Raw genomic sequence first — 19,538 nt, 5'->3', positions numbered from 1 at the left:
CTGCTGCCCAACCACAGTAAGTGACTTAACACTCAATATAGAAACAGACCTGGATGCGCTTTGGGGATAGGTTATTGGTTATGTAACCCAACATGTGTTAATTTAAATACAGGCTCTGCCACCAAAGCATCACAGCCTACTGGAAGGGCAGGCTGAGAGGGGCGGAGACCTTGGTATTTTGTGGACAAGCAGGACAGAGAGAGGTCAAGGGTTGCGCCCCAAATGCTGGGAATGCCAGGTGGGTGGCAGATCCCCACCTCCCAAGCAGCTTGAGTCCCTGCCCGCCCATCCCTTGGCCCCAGGTCCACAGAGGCCTGTCCAGAGGTAGCCAAGGACAGGCTGGCCAAGTCACAGCCTCCGGATACAGCTGGAAACACGCAAGCTTCAAACTGTGGGTAGGGGTGTATGCTCTACTGTGATCTGGGCCTTTCTTTTCCTACCTAAGCCCATCCACGTCAGCTACGCAGTCTCTAACTGACACTTAGGTCTGTTTCATTTTTTTCCATCACCAACAGTACAATACACAGCCCTACATGTGCTTCCCTATGAGTAATTGTTGGGTACTTTCCTGGGAGTGGAATTGCTGGGTCCAAGGCTCCAACGCATTTGACATTTTGACAGGCCACACGTTTAAAGCAGCTGGAGCAGGGCCGTCACCTTGACCTGCCCTAGGGTAAAATACGGTCATTATTCAGTCACCCTCATGCTCACTTTTCATGTTTAAAATTTATTGTTTTGGAGGAAATTGAGATTTACAGACAAGCCACAGAAGTAGCAGAGAGAATCCCATACCCTTCTCTGGCTTCCCGCGTGGTAACATCCCGTCAAAGCCGGAAAATTCACATGGGCACCTGTCTGTCACCTAAACCCCAGACTCCATTCCAGTGTCCTCAGTTTTCCCCAACGTCCTTTCCTGCCCCAGGGCCCCATCCGGGATCCCATGTAGCATGTAGTCCTCTGTCTCCTAAAACCTATGACAGCTCTTCAGACTTTCCTTGTTTTTCGTGACTTTGACAGTCTTGAGGGGGACCGGTCAGGTGTCCTGTGAAATGTCCCCTAATCAGGGTTTGTCAGTTTTCTCATGATTACGCTGACGTCACAGGGTTTGGAGAAGAACTAATTCCCAGAGCTGAGGTGCCCTTCTCATCACATCCTATTGGGGGTACCTGCAATCCACACGACCTCCTGTGATATTCACCTTTGCCACCTGGGGAAGGTGGGGTCCTCAAGTTCCCCACGGTCAATGACTCTCTTCCCCTTTCCCTGCCCTGTTCTGTGGAACCACGTCACTCAGTTCAGCCCACACTTGGTGGCAGTGATGGAGGGTTTATTTAAAAAATAAATTTTGGCCTGACAAGGTCACTCATGCCTGTAGTCCCAGCACTTTGGGAGGCTGAGGCAGCAGGATTGCTTGAGGCCAGGAGTTCAAGACCAAGCCTTGGCAACATATCAAGACCCCGTCTCTGCAAAAAATTTTAAAAACTTAGCCAGGCGCGGTGGCGCATGCCCGTAGTCCCAGCACTTTGGGAGGCTGAGGCAGGAGAATTGCTTGAGGCCAGGAGTTGGAGGCTGCAGTGAGCTATGATGATGCCACCGCACTCCAGCCTGGGCAACAGAGTGAGACCCTGTCTGTAACAAAAAATAAAACAAGAAATTTTGCTACAGAAAAGTGTAAAAATGAAAGGACAAATGGCCTGTAACTACACTGCTTAGATACCTGTTGACATTAAAGAAAAGTAGTAAATACACGTGGGTAAAAAAACATTGGAATAATACAGAAAGTACTATTAAAACTATTAAATAGTAAAGGCTTGACTGTCTTAAGCAACCACAGCTACGCCAGCATATACGCACCTGCACACCCATATCTTCTCATACCGGGCCCCTGTTTCTGCCTGTCACCTGCCTTGGGGTGTCTGTGCTGTGGGTACACTTGGGCCTGTGGGACCTCTGCCCTCTACTGTGCCTGGGAGGTTGTGTGCACTCTGGCCTCCTCCAGGGCAGGGCCACAGTCCCTGGCACCTCTCAGAGTCCCTCTTCATGTTCTTCCTGTCCTGCTGGAGACCCCCGGTGACACCTGGCTGCTGGCTGTCCCCTGCCCAGCTCTCTCCCATGGGTGGCCCTCAAGCTTGCAGGACTGCCCTTCTGTGGGGCTGGCAAGATCTACCCCCTGAACCCCTTGGTGCTCCCTGGGAAGGGTAGAGAAGACACCCCCCATCTACAAGTGCGGAACTGAGAGCTGGAAACAAGGGGTGAGTTAGGGTCGCCCTGGATGTGAGCCAGGGCGGCTTCCCTGTGTGTCCCCCTACCCCAGACCTCTGCTGCTCTCAGCTGTGAGCACAGGCAAGCTGCTCCTCCGTCCTCTCCCAGTGTTGATTTCTTTATCTGTAAAATGGGGGTGACAACCCCTTAAGTAGCACAGTGAAGACAGAGGAACAGCACATAGCAGACCCAGCGCCCCGCACTGTGGTCAGTGTGGGGACAGGATGGGCTGCACATATATCCCTGTTGTTCCTGGGGTTTGGGGGTGTGGACCTGGAGAACCCCTGAATGGGGACTCCTGCCTGCAGAGCGGCTGGCATGGCCCTCAAGCGAAGGCCACAGGTGTGACACCCTGGTGGTCTCTGGAAGAGGGCAGATGGCTGAGGATCAGAGAGAAGGTCCTGTCTGGGGCCTCAAGGCCCAGAGGACAGGAAGCTGTGACCTCCCAGGGCTAACCTCTGCTGCCTCTCCCTGGCAGGCGCGTCCTCAGGGAACTGGTCTGGGGACTCCTCACACGTCTGTGGCACATCATGGGCATCATTCATGCCCCCAGGTGGAGGTGCCTCCCGCCAGCCTGCCAGCTGCCTCCCCACCAGGGCAGGGCTGGTGGGTCCCGCTCTGGGCCCAGTAAACATCAATGGAAAAAATGAAGGGTCCTTGCTGCTGTCTCGGACTGTTCCTTGCACAGGTGCCTGGGTGCTCTGTGCTAGGTGGCCAGGCCTGCCCAGGTGGTCCACTTTCCAGACCTTCAAAGACACCCCAGGCCCAGCAAGTATAGCACCCACGGAGTCCAGAGGGGCTTCGTGCCCAGGGTGGGAGAGAGGCCCGAATGTGTCCAAGAGAGCCCACACCCTCCCGCGTGTGCTGGGCTTAGGGTTAGGGTCTCCCCTCTCACCTCTGCCCAGCCCGTGCAGGGGTCTACTGGGCACTCACTGCCCGGTCCTTCGAGGGCTCAGCCGCAGCCTCCCAAGGGAGGCAGGCCGCCACCACCAAGTATGGTCCCGCCCAGGGACAGTGGTCGGCCTGAGTACACCGGCCAGCGGGACCGGGTCCGTTAGCCGGGCTTCAGGTAGGGGGAGGCGGCCAAGCCCGGGGCAGCGGCTCCAGTAGGTGCAGCGGGTCACCGCAGGCCGAAGCGGCCCCGCCCCCTGGAGGCCGGTCCGGTCACAGCGCGGCCGCCACCGCCCCGCGGGCGCCGCCGCGAAGGGCGGGAGCGTGGTGGCCACGGAGGGGGCCGCCCCTGGCCTGCGGGTGTCAGGACCCCGGCCATTTGGGTCCTGGTTGCTATTTAAGAACTTGGCCTGCGTGTCCTCAGCGGCTTCGAGTGGCCCCACCAGCTGGCCTCAGTTTTCCCGTCCAAACCCCAGGGTTGATGCCTGGGGCCAAGAAACGACGCTACGGACCCCGGTGCCCCAGTCGGGCGGGGGCCTCTGCCTCGCTGACCCGCCCCAGCCCGGCCCTTGCTTTGCGTCCGCGTCTTCCCGCGTCCCCTCTACTCGACCCTTCTCCGTGGACCCCAGCCCTCCCCGCCCCCAGTGGTGCGCGCACGAGAAACTCCGGAACCCGGTGCAAAAAGGGGAAGGAACGTAGGCTCGGTCGGCCGGGCCGCTCCACCCTCCCGGGGGCCGCCGCTGGACACCCGCCGCCCGGGTCAAGGAGGCGCCGCGGCGATCGGAGGGCGGCGAGGGGGGACCCCAGAGTAGGATCGCGGGGACCTCGGGGCGGGCAGTCCCAGCAGAGCCCCAGCCGCGGAAGAGGAGAGGGGGGAAGGGTCGCGCACGTGGCCTAGGGGCGGGCCGGCCGCTTCCGCACCACCACCCCGGCCACGTGGGGATCCGAGCCCTCCCCCCATCGCGCTCGGGGGCGCGCACGGGGCCAGGGTGGAAGCGGCCCTGGAAGGGGCAGGCTCCCGCCGGCCGCGCGCCCCAGCGTGGGGTGGGCGCGCCAGGAGGAGGCGGGGCGTGCCGGGATGGGGCGGGGCGCGCACCGGGCAGAGGGGGGCGTGCCGGAGAGAGGGCGGGGCTCCTTGGCTTCCCGCCCCGGCAAGGGACGGGCGCTCCGGGAAGGGGACGGGGGCGCGCGCCGGCAGGGGGCGGGGCTCCCCGGCCTAGCGCCCCAGCGTCGGGGGGGCACGCTCTGGGCCGAAGCAGCTCTCTGGGGCCAAAGTGGGCGAGCCGGGGGGCGGGCTCCTCCCTCCCGAACCCCGCCCCCGGAGGCCGCGCGCCGCTCGGTGGGTGGCAGAGGGTGCGCCGGGCGGGGGGGCGTGGCTGCGGCGCCCCGAGGGGGCGTCCTCCGGGCGGGGCGGGCTGTGGCCGCCCCCGCGGGCTCCGGTGCGTCAGGGCGCGTCAGGCGGGGCGGAGCGGGCCGAGCGCGGGCGGCGGCGGCGGCGGCGCGCGCCGGGCCTCCTCCTCCTCCTCCGCCTCCCGCACTCGAGCAGCCGCCACCGGCCGGACGAGCGCCACTCTCGCCGCCTCCGCTCAGCCCGCGCCGCGCGCCTTTCCCCGGCATGTCGGCGGCCGTGGCATGCGTGGATTACTTCGCTGCCGACGTCCTCATGGCCATCTCCTCGGGCGCGGTGGTGCACCGCGGGCGGCCCGGCCCCGAGGGCGCGGGCCCAGCTGCCGGCCTGGATGTGCGCGCGGCACGCCGCGAGGCCGCCTCGCCCGGGACCCCGGGGCCACCGCCGCCGCCCCCTGCCGCCCCTGGCCCGGGCCCGGGCGGCGCCGCCGCGCCCCACCTGCTGGCCGCCAGCATCCTGGCCGACCTGCGCGGCGGGCCCGGAGCCGCCCCGGGGGGCGCCTCCCCCGCCTCCTCTTCCTCGGCCACCTCTTCGCCGACCTCTGGCCGCGCCCCCGGCGCCGCGCCCTCCGCCGCCGCCAAGAGCCACCGCTGTCCCTTCCCGGGCTGCGCCAAAGCCTACTACAAGTCTTCACACCTAAAGTCGCACCTGCGGACGCACACAGGTGAGTGCAGCAGCGATCCCGGACCGTGCGAGGGCGGCCTCCTGAGCCCCATCCCCCGCCGGGACCCCGAAACTGCGTGGCGCGTGGGGGGCGGGGAGGGGGGCGCGCCCGGGCCGCCGCCGCGCCGGCCGGCAGGGCGGGGCCTGGGTAGGTGGGGCGCGCGCGGGGGGCGTGGCGGCCACGCGGTCGGGCGGCGAGCGGATGGCGGCCGCCGTGGACGGCGGTGTCAGGGGCTCCCGGGCCGAGCAGGGCGGACGGCGCAGCTGGGCACCGGGGCGGGATCGGGACGGTCGGGCAGACCGTCTCTCCTTCCGCGCCTTGCCTCATGTTTTTTTTGTTTTTGCATTCTGAGCTGGGTGATGGGCGCCGAGGTTGGGGAATATCCAGCTCTGAGATTCTGCTCTTCCCTCCCCCTCCCCCAGCCTCAGTTTCCTTATCTGTGAAAATGGAGAAGCAACCGCGTGCCCGCGCCTGGGTTGGCGGCGCGCATTCTCCCCAGAGGTCGGCGGAGCACCTGGCACGGTGCCAGGGTGTGGGGGGTGCCCAGCACGTTTTCTTTCCGTCCTCTGTGTGTTAACGAGGTGGAGGGTGGGGCTCGGAGTGCGGGTTGGGGCCTGAGTCCGGGGAGGGCGGATTGGATAGGGGGACCCCGGAGGGAGTCAGGTCCTCACCACGTTTTTTCAGCATGTTTGGGTGCCGGGTTGGAGTCCGGCGTAATCCAGCTTCGTGAGCGCCCCTCCCAGCCCAGCCCCGGGGTTAGAGGAACAGGGAGTCAGGTGGGCGCTGATTATCTTTTTACTTTGCGCACCCCCCGTCCCCCGCACCCCAGTCCTTCCCTTGAGTTCCACTGTCCGGAGAGGGAGTTTGGATTGGAGACAGGAGGTGGGGTTCTGTAGGCTGCTTGGGTTTGGGATGGGAAGCGAGGGTTGAGAGGCCTGGGGACAGGCTGTGGGGGCTGTGCTTGGATTTGGCATATTGAGCTTGCCACCATATCACAGATGACCTGCTGCCTTTGGGCCTCGGTTTTCTCATCTCTATAATGGGTGCAACGCTGCATTCCTTTTAGGGTCATAGTGGGTTGCATCGGAGAACGGGGCACTCCGAGGAGGCTTGTTCCTTGGGCCACCTTTGTGAAAACACAGATGGAGTGAGCCCAGGAAAGCCAGGTGGGCCAGAGTGCGATGTCTGAGATAGAGCAGGCAGCCCCGGAGGCTCCAGTCTTTGGGGTGTGGGGAGGGGAGGGCACTGGCAGCCCCACCTCCTGTTCTCTGTTCTTCCCACCTCTAGCTCAGTACCTGGCATTATCCCCAGGGCCCTGGAGGCCACCTGGGGGCACAGGTTGGAGTCCAGGGTGCAGGACAGGGCTCGGGGTGGGGTCTGCATTTCACCGTTGTGTTATGTGATCTCTATATGGAATCTCTTTAAGGCGAGGGAGTTCTTGTATCTCTGTGTGTCCCTGAGGATGGCAAGGAGATTTGGGGGTGGACAGGAGGGAGATGCTCCTCTGGGGGGTCCAGGAGTACCCTGTTCCTGCAGGGTGAGTTTGCAGGTCTAACCTGTGAGGGGCTGGTGCGGAGGCCTGTTGAAAAAAGGACCTCCACCTGTCCACCCCCCCCCCGGGCCTCATCCCTTTGTTAGGTGACATGGCCCTGAGAGCATTTTCGATCCTAGCATTCTGGTTTGGTTTGGTTTTTTTTTTTTTTTGACCTTTAATTTCCAAGGTTGGGAGAAGGGGGCGGACAGGCCACCTCCTATCTAGGTGCCAAGGGACGCTTCCATGGGCCCCCAGGAAATGGCAGCAGCTATCCTTCAGCCAGAAGGGACAGGAGGGAACTCTGTCACCCCGAGGTCGTGAGAAGCTGAGGCCTGGGAGGCCACGTCAGGGCATCCCAGGGTGGGTGCAGATGTTCTGATGCGGCACTGGTGCCTGCTTTGTGTGCTGGGGGTGGATCCTGTGCCCTTCCACCCCCACCCCATGGGTGGCTATGGCTGTCCTGCCCTGAAGCTCTCTTTATTACAGTGACATGAGGACTGGAGGGCAGCCTGGGACCCAGGTACCTTTGAGCTTGCTTCCAAAGGGTTTTGGACACTTACGAGCTGAATGACTGAGGAGCATTCAGGGTCTCCCCAGGACCACCAAGGGGTGTGTGAAAACGGCCTGTTTTAGTGGAAGATTCTTGGTTTTTTCCAGGCCCCAGTGGAGGGAGTGGGTTTGGGGCCAGGAAGGCCATGCTTGTGGGGGTGGGTCCGAAGACTGGTGTGGTGGTACCCTGCTGGAGGGTTGGCCCTGGGTGGAGGCTAGGGACAGATCTTTGAGGAGCCACACTTAGGTGCCAGCCACTGCAGAGCTGTCCCCAGGCCTGAGAGAGTCCTGCCCCCACCCTACCCCAGCCCCCTGCCTGGGCATCCTCCTCCTCCTCTGTGTAAAGGGAACAGCAGTCCTGGCCTAGCCCCATTTCACAGATGGGCAAACCGAGGCGGGAGCAGGTACCCTGCTGAAGGACGGCTCAGTACTGCTGTTTTCTCTGCCCCATTTACCCTCCTATCTGCGGGGTGGGGGGAGGCGAGGAGGCCAGGAGGGATGATGGTTTTTTTTTCCCCTGGGGGCACCCGGCAGTGGTGGGGCAGGGCTGCTCCTCATGTCTCTGGGTCTCTGGGTCTGGCCCGTGGCCCCCAGCTCAGCAGGCTCTCTCTTGCGTGGGGCGGGGGAAGGACTTTGGAAGCTGTGGGAGATGTTGACGCCGTTGCTATGGTTACTGAGAGTGAGGGAGCCAGCATTGGGGCGGGGGCGGGCACAGAGGCTGACTGTCTGCTCCTTGCTCTCCAAGCCTCCTCCATCCCCATGGGCCTCCCATCCCCAGAGTCCCCTGTGCCCAGCGCACACTCAGCCTCGTGCCCCCTGTGGGGTCGCTGACCCCCTCCCCCAGAGCAGGAGCTCAAGCTGGGAAGGGGGCTTCTAATAGTCTTCAGTCTGTCTCCCGCACCCCCCCCCCCCCCCCCCCCCCCCCCCCGCTTGGCACTGCTGAGACATCGTCTCAGGCCAAATCCTTCTCTGGGGAGGGGCCGTCCTGGGTGCTGCAAGGTGCTTTGCAGTGTCCCTGGCCTCCACCCACCCCATGCCAGGAGCAGTCCCCGGTTGTGACAACCACAGATGTCCCCAGACATGGCCCAGGTCCTCTGGGGGACTGCAGGATCACCCCCAGTTGTAATTCAATGTTCAACTCTAAAATCCTATTCACTGAAGTCTGAACAGGGCTGTGCAGGGCAGTGTGGGGGTGCACCCAGCCTCTTCCCCCCAGGACTCTGGTAAATCTGTGTGTTGAGTGGTGGCTGCAGAGATTCTGGCGAAGGAGGGAAGAGGCTACCTGAAGGAAGAGACCTCAGGCGGACGGGCTGGGCGGGGCAGAGAACAGGGTAACTCTAGGAGGGAACAGAGTGCTGGGGTAGATTTTGGGGTGGGGAGGGGGCCTGTGGCAAGGTGAAGAACTGTACTTAATCCCAAGAGCGGGGGTGGGAGTTTGGGAGGCAGGCTGGGCTTTGCAGAGGGAAATCCCTTTATGGAAAAGGGATTAGGATTGGAGAGGGGTTGAGGGCAGGGCACGGTCTGGGAGGCAGAGGGGTGGACCCAGCCACAAATTGGGTGGGAGAGAGAAGGTGCAGGACTGCGGGGTGTGGGAGAGCAGTGAGGGTGACTCCCGGTTTTCTGATCTGGCAGCCTGAGGTGTGGGGAGTCAGGGCTGATGATGGTCATGGTACTCTTTGCTGGGGAGGGCCCCAGCGGGAGAGGCCAATGGGGAAACTGAGGCCTGGAGGGTGGAGGCAGTCCCACCCTTGTTCTTCCCACCACACACTCAGTCAAGCATTGTCATCTCTGCCCCCAGGCAGAGCTGGGAGCTCCCTTAGGGTCAGGGTGGCATGGCTGGTGGGCTCAAAACTCAGGACTCTACAGCTTATGGGAGGTCAGAGACTGCCCAACCCCCTCCTCCAGCCCACAGGGTGCAGAGAGCAGCAGGAACAGACCGCAGATGCCCCAGCTTGAGGGATGGGGAGGGCTCCCCCAATGTTGTAGGGGGTGATAACCACCCCACCCAGGCTCCCTGATAAAGGTGGCCCAGATGGGTGGGGAGTTGGCGAGTGATACTGGCCGGAGAAGCCCCCCCACCCCTCTGCCAGGGAGAGCTGGCAGGCCTGGGTGGGCCGCCCTGGCCCCAGGCTGTTTCTAGAGCAGGGGTTACACACGCTCACTACTGGGGGGGGGCTTGTGGGAGCTGTGCCCTGCCTCACCCCCAGGCACCGACAGCCCCATGTGGAAGGTACCAGTCTGGGTAGGGACATGGGCCACGCAGCCTGGTGGGCACCAGGTAAATGATGTGCCCCACAAATGTCATTTGCCTGGTCTCTTGCTGGAAGCCGGGGCTTGGTTCTCTAGGCCTATAAGTTCTCTCTTCCCACAGATGTGCAGTAAGCACCTACTGCATGCCAGGCTGGTGCTGGGCGTGCATTTCCTAGTCCTGTGGGGTGGGGGGTTGTGTGCATACATTAAATCACACAAGATGCAAGTGTTTCAGAAACCCGGCGCAAGGATAGACGAACTGAGAAAGGGGATGGAGGGTAGGGGGCCCCCGGGGAGGCAGGGGAGACCACCCTGTGGGGGGAGACTGAGCAGAGACAGGCCAGGCAACAGGGCCTGGAGCCCCAGCCCAGGCAAAGGCTTCAGTTTTGACCCTGAGCCAGGTGGGAGTTGCTGGGCTACTGCACTAGTCCAGGCGTGAGCCAGGAGGAGCCAGGGTGGGGTCTAGACTGTAAAGGTGATGGGATTTGCTGGCAGGGAAGAGAGGTGAGGGGTTGGGACAACCGGTGATACACCTGCCCAGGTAGGTGTCCCACAGGAACAGTGGGGTAGTTGGAAAGCAGCCTGCCCACTGAGGAGTGGGGTGGGAGAGGTGGGAAGCCAAGGGTACAGTGGATGTGGGGGTGGCCAGCGTCCAGATGGTATTCAAGGCCCCCGAGTGGATGACACCCCCCACCCCCAGGCTGGCCTTAGTAAAATCATCTGCCCTTGGTGCACTCGGACCTCACCACTAATTTTCTGTCTTAGCTGCTGCTGCGGCTCCTAGAGTCTCCTTAAGGCTTTGTGGGACCTGCTGAGGGGTCACTTCCTTCAGCAAGCCCCCTGCCCGGCCCTGGGTGGGCGAGAGGCCCTCGAGGCCCCAGCCTTTCCCAGCTCTCCTAGGGGCAGGTCTGCCTTATTCCGCTCCTCCCCCCATGGAGTCTGTCCTACCTGGTAGGTGAACCTCTGTGCTAGGACAGGTGGCTGACCACACCTCCCTCCCCACGCAAATCCCTGGACCACCCAAGGAGGTGAAGCTTCCCTTTCAGACTCAGGGCCCTTTGCCTCTGCCCTGCCCTTGGCCTCTTGGAGACCACGCAGGTTGAGGGTTGAAGCCTGAGGCCAGGTATCTGGTGCACAGGCCCTCCCCTACTGGCTCAGGGGCTGGGCCAGGTGTCCAGGACTTCTCGTCCTCCATTTTTCTGAGCCTGCACCGCATTGAAGTGTCCCGGCTGTCCCAAACTCACCCGCGCCCCGCCCACACTGCCCTCCCTGCGTGGTCCCCACCGGCCGCACCCTCCTCCAGGCCGCACCCTCCTCCAGCGCCGCGGTCCGGCCAGGTAGCCTGGAGCAGCCGAGTGGCTGCGCCTCAGGTCCCTCCCACTCCCTGCTAGAGGATCGTCTGAGAGGGTAGCAGGGCCTGGCATCTTGCAGGCGTTTGCCCGGTAATGCGGGGGCGGGCAGCCTGCACACCCCTGCACCGTCGCGCACGTGCGCACGGGAGCGGGGAGTGCGGGGCGGGGCTAGCAGGCGACCAGGCCCCCGAGGCGACCCTGGTCCCGGCCCCTGGCCCGGGCGGGAGCGGGACCACGTGAGTGGGGCGGGCTGGGGCTGCGGAGGTCCCTGCCGCTACTACGTGCAGCAGCTGTGTTCCCAGCGGTTGCGCGTGTCCTGACCCGCTCGACCCCTTTGCAACCTGCTCTTTGCAAAGTGGAACGGAGTGAGGGGGGCGGAGGGGAGGATGGGAGGTGGGGACCAGTCCCCTAAAACGGGAAGTGAGCCAACCCCTGGGCAGAGCTGCAGCGGGATGTCCCCCCCTTCTGCCTCCACCCCGCCTGCGCCCTGCAAGATGGCGACAGGGCTGCAGGCCCCCCTGCGAGGGGCGTTGCTCCCGCATCCCGGGGTCTGCTCCAGAGCCAACAGCCCCTCCCCCTTAACAGACTCCCCTTCCCCCACGCTGAGGTCCTTGGGAGCTGTCAGATCCCAGGGGTCTGGGTGGGGGTCGAGGTCCCTTCCGGGGCTGTTTTGAGCCTCTCAGTTCTGTCCCCGTGGGAGCCCTCCCCCAGCTGCTGCAGAGCCTGCCTTCTGGATTGTTTTGGGGAGCCTTGGGGTGTGGAGGGGGCAGCCCCAGGGATTTGGGGCTTCTGCTGGTCTTGGGGACAGTGGCTCTGGAGCTGCCTGAGTTCACAGCCTCCTGCATGGCCCGCAGGTGTCCCAGGAGAAACCTCTTTCGGGGGCCCTACTGGGCTCTGACCCCCATCTTCTGTCTTACAGGGGGTGTCAGGGTGTGGCAGGCAGGAAGGATGGGGTTGGGGGAGGGGAGGTTTTCTCCTGGTTCCTTCCTGGGCCCTGCGTGGTGGCAGGTGCCCCTCAGTGGCCTGGACCCCTCCCACTTCCCCTCCGTCTCCACAACCCCTCTCTCCCCAGGGCAGCCCTTGAGATCAGAGATGTCACCAGGTCACCTTGGTGGCTGTAGGTCTGCCCCGTGGGCTCTCCCGCTGGCTTGTGGCCACTTCCATACTCCCCCACCATGGGTCCTCCTTGGGGGCCCTTCCAGGCCCCTGGCTGAAGCACCCACTGCTGTCTGTAGTTCTCAACCAGAATCCTTCCAGCCATCGCTCCCCTACAGGTGGGCGTGGTCCCTGGTCAGTACAGCCCCCAGTGGTGGACGAAACCCCCACCCCAGCGTGCAACCCACGAGGTGACCTTGCTCCTGGCCACCCTGTCCCCGCTGTGGCACTCCTGAAGCTAGGCTCGGGGGTCCATCAGGTGCCACCAGGGGCCTTGCAGAAGCGTGTGGGTGCCCCAGCCCGCGTGTCTAAACTCTACCGCCACCCTTCAAAACCCTTGAGTATGGGCGAAGCTACACCTGGAATTCCGGGGGCCCGGGTACCCGGAGCGTGGTCCAAAAGGGGGCCGGCTTCGGGGGCGCACAGCCCCTTGGCCCCGGGCCTGGCGGGGAGGGTCAGAGCTGTTCTAAAGCACAGCGGGGGCGGGCAGGGGGCACCTGAGTGGACTGACCTGCCCCTCCCCAGTCCCTGAAGACCCTTGTCTGCTGGGGAAACACTGACAACACGGTTGTCCCGCGCTAAGGGCGTGAGGCCGGGTAAAATTGGGGGAGGGGTCGGGCAGCAGTGTTTTGTAGCAAAGACGCGATGCCAGGTGGGGAGGGGACAGGCGGGCAGGGCTGGCGACGGCTGCTGGGGGCAGGATGGGCGAGGCCCGGCCCGGCCGGGGCGGTGGGAGGGGTCTGCGGAGGAAGTGGCTGGGTGGCGGCCCGCCCCTGCCCAGCGCCATCTGTTCCGCGGGGGCGGGGCGAGTGCGGCCGCCTGCGGTGCGTGACCCGCCCCCTTTTCGTCACCGTGCTCTGACCCGCGGTGACCCTCCCGGTGGCGGGTCCAGCCCGCGCCTTCCCGGCTCTCCAAGCGCCAGGCCCGGCCTACAGGTCACTCGAGGGGAGACCGAGGTGCCCGATCCTTACCATCTGCAGGTGGCCCCAGGGCATGGTGGGCTCCTCACCTGCTCCTCTGCTTACAGGGGGGCCCCCAGGGTCCTTGGAGGGTCCGGCAGGGGAAACTGCCAAGATGGTGCCTGTCCACCCTGGCTTTGCGCCCCAGGAGGGCATTTGAAAATGGAGGGGGTTGGGTGGGCTCCTGAACACCTGGGAAGCTCCTGAATGCCCCACAGGAGGAGCGGGCAGGGTGTGTGGTGAGAGCGTGACCTGTTTGCACAGGAGCAACTGCTCCAAAACCACACCTGTGTTCTGAGCATGCATGTGCATGGAAAATAAAGTGGGAGACATTTTCTAGACCCTGCCCAGGTCCCACCTGGGGTGGGTGGGGGACGTCAGTGTCAGGTCTCTGCAGATTTTACTTAACAGCAAACAGAAACCGCTGGCAGGAGTGTCCTTTCTAACGGTTAAGAGGAAATAAGGGGAGAATTACCCATTAGGGGCTCGAATCAGGCGGTTGCAGGGCCGGTGAGGGTCGTGTCCTGTGCACCTGTGTGGGTCTGAAACGCACACCCGGAATTCAACCTTTGGGATCTGCTGGGTGTCTCTGCCTCCTGCCCGCCGCTCACTGCCGCCTGTCCTCTGCTCCTCTGTCCAGGTGAACGTCCTTTTGCCTGCGACTGGCCAGGCTGCGACAAGAAGTTCGCAAGATCTGATGAGCTGGCCCGCCACCACCGGACGCACACGGGCGAGAAGCGCTTTCCCTGTCCTCTGTGCTCCAAGCGATTCACCCGAAGCGACCACCTAACCAAGCATGCCCGCCGCCACCCCGGCTTCCGCCCGGAACTGCTCCGGCGTCCGGGCGCCCGCAGCACCTCGCCCAGCGACTCGCTGCCCTGCAGCCTGGCCGGCAGCCCCGCACCCAGCCCCGCGCCTAGCCCCGTGCCCAGCCCGGCCCCCACTGGCCTGTAAGGCCCTGTCCAGCCCGCCCTGAGCATGCCCTCTGCCAGGCCCTGGCGTGGACCACCAGCAACTCGAGGACGCTCCTGCCGGCCAGGGCCCATGGTGGGGACTAACAGGGAGCCCTGGCCCCTTCCAGCTGTGGGTGGACCCTGAAGATGCCCCCATCCACCTCAAGAAAGCAAGGAAGGGGCTGCAGAGGTGGCCCTCAGGATGGGTGACTGGGGCCTGTGTCTGTAAATAGCCATGATTACTAACTTTCTTCCCATCTGAGCAACGGGGTCCCCTGGCAGAAGAGTGCCAGGGGGCCTTCCCCTTCCCCACCTCTTCCCCCGCCAGGGGTGGGGTTTGGGGGCTGGGCGCAGAGAAGGTGCCCCCTGCCCAGGGCTCGGACTCCGCCCCCAGGCCATTCCCTTCAAGTTGGGATGAAATGTGCAGAGCCATAGATGAACCAGGGGTCCTCTCGGGCCCCCACCTCTCTCCCCACCACACCGAAAGCCATTGGAGAAGTTCAGGGAAACAGGGGGTGCAGCCCGACCACCTCCCCCTTGGGTACTCAATCTCAGGTGTCCACAGCTTCTGCCCACAGGAGGGGCCTCCCAGCACCCCAAGCCTTGAGGGTATGGCCGGGAGGGGGGAGGCATTGGGGTATCCAGAGGGGCCCAGGTCTTCGGAGACTTGGGGGAGGGAGGAGGAGTAGGGTTCTTCCAAAGAGATTTTTCACTTTGGGGCAGGGGCAGGGGTCCCCAGCCAGTGCTGTCTGGCTTATTTATTTTCCTGTCTGCTGGTGTTGGGGGGGCCTTTCTCCCCCTCTCTGGGTGAGTGGGTGTGTGAGAGAGACTCCGGGGGAGACCGGCACCGTGGGCCCCCCTCCCCGCTCCTGCGTGGGTGGAGTCCCTGACTTGACAATCAAATCTCTGGTTTGGGTGCCGTGTGCTCCCCGCCCCGGCCTGCAGGTGGGGCTGTCGAGACCGGCCGGTGGGAGATTTGCGCACCGTGGGCTCTGGGGCTTCTCCTCCCTGCAAGTCCCCTCCTTGTCCTGGGTGCCTGGAAGAGGTGATCCCTGGGCCGCAGTCGAGGTCCTGCCTCGTGGACTGGAAGCTGGAGGCCTGGCTACCCAGCCTCCTGGCATAGCTCGTTTTTTTGGACCGGGTAGAATATTTTTTCAGGCACCGATTCCTTGTGGGCCCCGGCGGGTGGGCCATCGTCCTCAGGGGGTGTGAGTGTGGGGGAGGGTGGAGAGTTGTCTCTTGAGGGTGACATGCCCTGTTCTCCCAGGTGTCTTCTTGCTGTGGCGTTGGTTGCATTTCCTTTTGGACTGGGTACTGGGGACCGCGACCCTCCAGTGGGAAGGGGGACCCAGGCTCCTTGCCTGAGACCCGGGAAGGGCTGGCCTATCCCCCAACTGTTGGTTTCAGGCGGTTTTTGGCACCCCCTCGTTCCATAATCTTCCTGTCTCCCTATTGGGTGGGTGGCACCTGGGCTCAGCCCCTGCTTGGCGGGACCCAGGGATGGGGGGACCCCGGGGCCTGGGGAACAGAAGCAGGGCTGGCCCTTCTGGAGCTGGGCTCGGAGGGTCTGCCCGGGTCAGCCTTGGGCTCTTGGCCTCCTCTCTCTGGCAGCAGCATTAGTGAGATGCCTTAGTCTGGGGGTGGGTGGGGGGCTGGGGCCCGGTTTTCTTTGGTCTTCCTCTGGGTGTGTCTCTGGCCCCAGCCTTGGTGGGTGCCTGGCTAGGGGTAGGTAGAGCTGCAGGCTCCAGAATTCCTGAAGAGACCTGCGCACCCTCCTCTGCTCAGGAGCTGGTGGTCCCTGGGGCCTGCTTGCAGCCCTTTGGCTGTGGCTCCAGAGGCCGAGTAGGGGAGGAATGCCCCGTGGGACTTGTGCTTTATGTGGGTGGCGCCCCTCCCCCGCCCTGCCTGGCCTCATCCTTGTATTTAATTAATTAAACGAGCCCTTTTTAAAACCTTCCACCCTGTCAGTGTGGTTTTTCCCATCGCGGGCCCCCTGCCTGTGTGGGCCCTGAGTCCCTCCATCCCACCCCCCAAGGTCATCCAACTCCTCCTGGGGAAACAGGCAGCGGACTAGTGCATCCCGGGCTCCGGTGGGGCTCTCGTCCAGGTCCCCGCCGACCCTAACGCCCCCAACCCAGCTTCCCGCCCCGTCACCCGGCAACCCGGCAACCGAGACGCGGTGACACGGCGCCCGCCTGGGGGCGGCCCCTTCCGGCGCCGCAGGGGCTGGGGGAGCCCTCGCCTCTGGAGGTGCTCGCGGGCGCGACAGGCTCCTGTGCCCGCCCAGTGGTGGGGCGTTCGTGTATTGAGCGCCTACTGTATGCCAGCTCCCCCCCCCCGTGGAAATTGGGAGGTGGGGGCTAGTGCTGGAGGGGAAAGGGGCTCCGTGGAGAGGAAGCTTAGCGCCCCTGGAGCATTGGAAATCTGGCGACAGCTCTGAACCTGTTGCTAGGAGAACAGATTCCAGCGGGGTCCGGAGCCGAAGGCGGGCGGGGGCGGGAGCAGACCCTCCCAGCGCACCTGCTCCCTCCGAGGTCTCGCTGCAGGGAAAGCGGTGGCTCACCCCACGGTGGCCGCCCCTGGTCTTACGCGGCTGGCGCCCGCTCACGCCCGACTGCTCTCCCCTCCAGCTCCTGCCTGCTTTTCTGCCCCTTTGGGGCAAAATTACTAGAATGTGGGGTCTACACTTGCAGCCTCACCCCCTCGATCTCTTTGGCACACACACATCAGGTTTTTAGTCCCCCGTACGTGCAACAGAAACAGCACCGTCTTCTTGCAGCCTCTGGGACCCCTCACCCACCCCCAGTCTGCCCCATCACCTGTCACGTCCCCTCCTGGGATGATGGCAGCTCCCTCTTTCCAGGTGCGCGGGCCAAATGCCTTGGAGTCGTCCTGGACTCCCCTCCTTGTCTCACCACCCTCATTCAGTCCATCTGAAAATCTCCCTGGGTTCAACCTTAAATATATCCAGAGTCCGGCCACCTCTCCCCACTTCAAAGGTCTCCACCTGGTCCAGCCCCAGCATGGCCCACGTGGACCAGGCAGTCCCCTCCGCCCTGGTCCCCGGCTCCCTGCTCACCTCCCACAGCCTGTCCTTCCCGCAGCAGCCACCAGAGGACACCTGTGAACACCTGAGTCATAGCCTGTCCCTTCTTTGCCCACAGCCCTCCATGACTCCCACCTCCCTCGTTGTGGTAAAAACCCCAAGTCCTCCCTGAGGCCCACCAGGCCCTGCATGACCCATCCTGTCCCCTCCCTGTCCTTCCCCCCTCCCTCTTTCCCCTTTACTCGCTGCTGTGCCTCCAACATGCCAGGTGTGGTCCTGCCCCAGGGCCTTTGCAGAGGCTGAGCCCCCCCCCCCGCCTGGAATGCTCTTCCTCCAGAACACTACTTGGCTCTCTCTTTACCTTCTTAAAAACTGCTCAAATTCCACCTCTCCATAGGACCACCCACATTAGCCCTTCCTCCAGACAAACCTCTCTCCTGTCTCCTTTCCCTTGGCACGTTGTGCCTCATATAAGGGTACCTCATTTATTTATTTCCTATTTTCATTGTCGGCCTCCCTGACTACAACACCACCTCCACTAGGGTGGGGATCGTTGCTTTGCTCCCTGATGTTTCTAGCACTGTCTGCCACATACTAAGTGCTCAGTAAATATCAGCTGAATGGATGACCACAACCAGCTCACATGGATGGAGCAATCCCATAAATAGTATTAGTATTTCATTTCACAAGCGTCGTCAGGGGCCAGGCCAAGGAGTGTACCGCTCCGTTGCTGGTGAGGGAAAGCCTTTGTGACACCATCACATCCTCCGAAGAGTCATCTCTGATCCAGCCCAACCCACCTGCCTCCTATCACTGCACCCTGTCACTTATTTATTTATAATTGTTGTAAAAAAAAAAAAAACACCTGCGCACAATGTAAAATTTACCATCTTAACCCTTTTCTTTTTTATTTTTATTATTTATTTATTTATTTTTGAGACAGAGTCTCATTCTGTTGCCCAGGCTAGAGTGCCGTGGCGTCAGCCTAGCTCACAGCAACCTCAAACTCCTGGGCTCAAGCAATCCTTCTGCCTCAGCCTCCTGAGTAGCTGGGACTACAGGCATGTGCAACCATGCCCGGCTAATTTTTTCTATATATATTTTTAGTTGTCCATACAATTTGTTTCTATTTTTAATAGAGATGAGGTCTTGCTCTTGCTCAGGCTGGTCTCGAGCTCCTGAACTCAAACAATCCACCCGCCTTGGCCTCCCAGAGTGCCAGGACTACAGGCGTGAGCCATCGCACTGGCCTCCATTTTCTTTTCTTTTCTCTTTTTGAGACTGGGTCTTGCTCTGTCACCCAGGCTGGAATGAAGTGGCGTCATCACAGCTCAATGCAACCTCCAACTCCTGGGCTCAAGTGATCCTCCTGCCTTAGCCTCCCGAGTAGCTGGGACTACAGGTGCCACCACGCCCAGCTAATTTTTAAAAACACAATTTTTGTACAGATGGGGTCTTGCTGTGTTGCCCAGGCTTGTCTCGAACTCCTGGCCTCAAGTGATCCTGCCACCTTTATCTTCCGAAAGCACTGGAATTACAGGCATGGGCCACCGTCTTAACTATTTTTAAGTGCACAGTTAAGTGGCATTAAGTTGCACAACCATCACCATCACGCGTCTCCAGAACTTTCTCATCTTCCCAAACTGAAACCCTGTCCCCATGAAACACTACACCCACTGTTCTACCTTATGTTTCTATGAATCTGACGAATTTTAGGGACCTCCTATGAGTGAAATCACACAATATTTGTCCTCTGTGTCTGGCTTCTCTCACGGAGCACGATGTCTTCAAGGTCCATCCATGCTGTAGCCTGTGTCATAATTTCATTTCTTTTTATGGGTAATATTCCACTGGATGTATGTACTACACTGTGTTTATCCATTCATCCACTGACAGACACTTGGGTTGCTTCCACTTTGGGGCTGTTGTGAATAATGCTGCTGTGAACGTGAGTGTGCAGATATTGCTCTGAGATTCTGTTGTCAGCTGTTTTGGGCATGTACCCAGTGGAATTGCTGGATCACATGGTAATTATGTTTAACTTCTTGAAGAACCATCATACACTGTTTTCCATAGTAGTTCCACCATTTTAAAATCCCACCAAAATACCCCAGTTTGTTCTTAAACTTCCCTTTAACACGCGGGCCTACTCCACCAGACTTTGAACCTCCCTGTTCCCGCCTTATCCCGCATTTGCCTGTTGCAGTGCACCATCTAGCTGGTGTGGGGCCTGGTATACAGTAGGCGGTCAATATTTCGTGAATAAATGAGTGAATGTGGACCTACCTGGTCAGGTTAAGACCAGCTCGCAGACTCGTCTCGTCCAGCAGAGGGCGCTTTAAAGTGATATGCTAACGAACGCAAATGACATGCAAAAGAACCACAGCTGGGCCCTAAGAAGTTTGTTTTTTTTTTTTTTTTTGGTCAGGCGCGACGTGGACAGCCCAGGCGCCCCAGAGGCCTGGGGCTTAATATGGCGCCGCTGAACCTGCAGAGGGCGGGGCGGCGGCGCCGG

At 61.8% G+C, this 19,538-nt stretch overlaps 1 protein-coding gene across 1 annotated transcript; it reads left to right on the top strand.

Moving 5' to 3' along the window:
• The first annotated feature begins 4,655 nt into the window (after positions 1-4,655).
• Positions 4,656-15,934, top strand: KLF16 (Kruppel like factor 16). Its single transcript, XM_045543675.1, has 2 exons — positions 4,656-5,225; positions 13,665-15,934. The coding sequence occupies exons 1-2, from the start codon at positions 4,769-4,771 to the stop codon at positions 13,976-13,978; spliced, it is 771 nt and encodes a 256-aa protein (XP_045399631.1). The 5' UTR covers positions 4,656-4,768; the 3' UTR covers positions 13,979-15,934.
• The last annotated feature ends 3,604 nt before the right edge of the window (positions 15,935-19,538 follow it).

The sequence above is a fragment of the Lemur catta genome, chromosome 1 (assembly GCF_020740605.2).
Source record: "Lemur catta isolate mLemCat1 chromosome 1, mLemCat1.pri, whole genome shotgun sequence".
Lineage (NCBI taxonomy): Eukaryota > Metazoa > Chordata > Mammalia > Primates > Lemuridae > Lemur > Lemur catta.
This window is presented reverse-complemented; position numbering and strand designations above follow the sequence as displayed.